This window comes from Pundamilia nyererei, unplaced genomic scaffold (assembly GCF_000239375.1).
Source record: "Pundamilia nyererei isolate P.nyererei 1_Seehausen unplaced genomic scaffold, PunNye1.0 scaffold00198, whole genome shotgun sequence".
Classification (NCBI taxonomy): Eukaryota; Metazoa; Chordata; class Actinopteri; order Cichliformes; family Cichlidae; genus Pundamilia; species Pundamilia nyererei.
This window is the reverse complement of record NW_005187599.1, coordinates 46,706-49,018: the sequence shown is the minus strand read 5'-3', so window position 1 is coordinate 49,018 and position 2,313 is coordinate 46,706. Positions and strand designations below refer to the sequence as shown.

At 35.7% G+C, this 2,313-nt stretch overlaps 1 protein-coding gene across 1 annotated transcript in view; it reads left to right on the top strand.

Moving 5' to 3' along the window:
* pde1ca (phosphodiesterase 1C, calmodulin-dependent a) overlaps positions 1 to 2,313 on the top strand; it is a gene marked incomplete at its 3' end in the record, with an annotated part of 47,919 nt that overhangs the window by 1,557 nt on the left and 44,049 nt on the right. Inside the window, exons 2-3 of the mRNA XM_005747478.2 lie at positions 601 to 657; positions 825 to 984. Of these exons, the coding sequence (XP_005747535.2) occupies positions 601 to 657; positions 825 to 984 (217 nt within the window). The remainder of the gene's footprint in view (positions 1 to 600; positions 658 to 824; positions 985 to 2,313) is intronic.

Genomic DNA, 2,313 nt, shown 5'->3' with positions numbered 1-2,313 from the left:
CACTACACACTAACTAGACACTTCAAACGCACTAGATGTCACAAATCTCTCACATCTCAATCCAATAGAGAACAGGTGGGTTTTTTTGTTTTTGTCTTTTTGCTCACAAGCAGAGTGCTTGCTAGCGTTGTCCTTAGAAAGCAACTTTTTAAACATCTGTTCCTGCATTAAACGTGATGATAGCTTTTATGTGCATTCCTCGACCCCAGAGTTGAACAGCAAAAGCCTTTCTCTGTGTAAGGTAGTATTATGATTTTCATAAGATTTTACTCCAAGCAAATTAGTTAGAGGTTTCATGTTGATACAAAAACGCTTTTAAGACAACTTGCATGTGTCTTCCAACATCTTTCATAAGACAAAGCTGTATCTTAGTATATAACAAAACAGCCTTCCGCAGTCAAAATGCATTGGTTAAGGTGTATCCATTTTTTTTGTAACAGACTACAAATTATACTTAATTTATTGGATGAATCTTGGACAGAAGGTCTGAACAGGCAAGAAAAGTAGATTCAAATATCTGAATTATGAAAGTTTCAAACTTTTACATTTCTGATTTATATTAAGAATTACAATTTTAAGAGTATTTATTACAATTATGCTTCACAGTTGCCAATGAGGCAGGGGACAACAACCAGCGCCCACTACCCCTCTTTTCACGTAAGTTCTGCACAGTATATGTAATTTTCTATATACTTGAAAGTGTCTTCAGGCCATGATGAATATATGTATTTTGCTCACTAAAATACATAAAAGTCTCTGGATATTCAGGAGTTACGTTAATGTGGTGTGTGTTACTGGTAACAATCTGTATTAAAATTGTCCAGGCTCACGGTCCCAGAATGCACTGTGCACTGATGTCACAGCTCAAACAGGTGTCACTGACTCCAAAGAAATTCTGATCGACCCACGCAGTGCTGATGAGATCCTGGCTGATGAACTGCCAATCCTTGATGCACCAGACAGCATTGAGAAGACTGCTATAAGGTCAGATTTGGACACATACATAAAAATAACTATCAAATAGATAGACACACATCGTTTATTTCTTTAAATGGTCTTAAAGAATGTTTTTCTTGAACGGCATTCAAATCTCTTCTCTTCTTTCTTTGTTGGCTGCCTCTTCTTCCATTCTCTGTCTCTGTCAGATTGCTTCAGTAATATTGAAAATGTGTCGATGTGGTTTTTCAACCAGGAATAATGCATTGGCAGTGTGTTTTGGATCATTGTCATGTTAGATAGTTAAGATACTGACAAAAAGATTCTTTCCAGTCAGTAGAAGTGTGCCTCAAAAATGCATTACAATATTTTTTTAAAAATGCAATAACAACATTTTTGAAAATGTAGAAGAAAGTAATCCTGAAAAATGTTTTATTGATGCTTGTAGGCAGCAGCATTTAGAAATAAAAATAAAGGTAGAGCATTTCTATTCTTTTTCTACTGAGTTACTGTCAATGATTCAATTTTAATCAGTTCAATTTATTTATTTATACAGCATCAAATCACAACAACAGTTGCCTCAAGGTGCTTTATATTGTAAGGTAGACAGAGAAAAAAAGACAACAATCATATGACCCCCTATGAGCAAGCACTTTGGCGACAGTGGGAAAGAAAATCCCTTTTAACAGGAAGAAACCTCTGGCAGAACCAGCAGGGCCATCTGCTGCGACCGGTTGGGATGAGAGAAGAGACACTACCCAATTTGAAGAGCGACTCTGTTGAAATAAGATGCCTGGAATTTTATATTTTGGTTCAGGCTTTTAAACCAGCTGCCTAAACCACTGCTTTTGCAACATGTAACCACATCAGTAATTTCTATCTTTGCTTTTCTTATTCTTTTGTAGTGCAACTAGGGAGTACTTCAGGAGCAGTTGGTGTAGTTGTCTTTACGTTTGCTTAGGACATCACCTCGTTCTTCATAGCTAAGTTTTACTCAATGGTGTTTATGCCTTAAGTGGTGAAACAAATTTGTTGTTTATACTTTTAACAGGAACCTTTTTTTTTTTTTGCATATTTTAGAAAGTACTTGGTTGGCAGTTGTTAAAGTAGCTTCCTTTTAGTTTCTACATTGTTGAAAAATGGTGCATGACATTTGCTATCAGTTATGCCTGGGCTTGTTTCATTATTGTGAAACCTAGGTAACATAAACACTTGGTGTTGATATGGCACTGATGTTGTAATATGACATTTTAATGCCACATAACATTTTTAATGGGTAATATTTAGAGCTGGGCGATATGAGATTTTTTCATATCACGATATGTTTTTTTCATTTCAGGCGATAACGATATCTATCACGATATAAGCCAAATAACT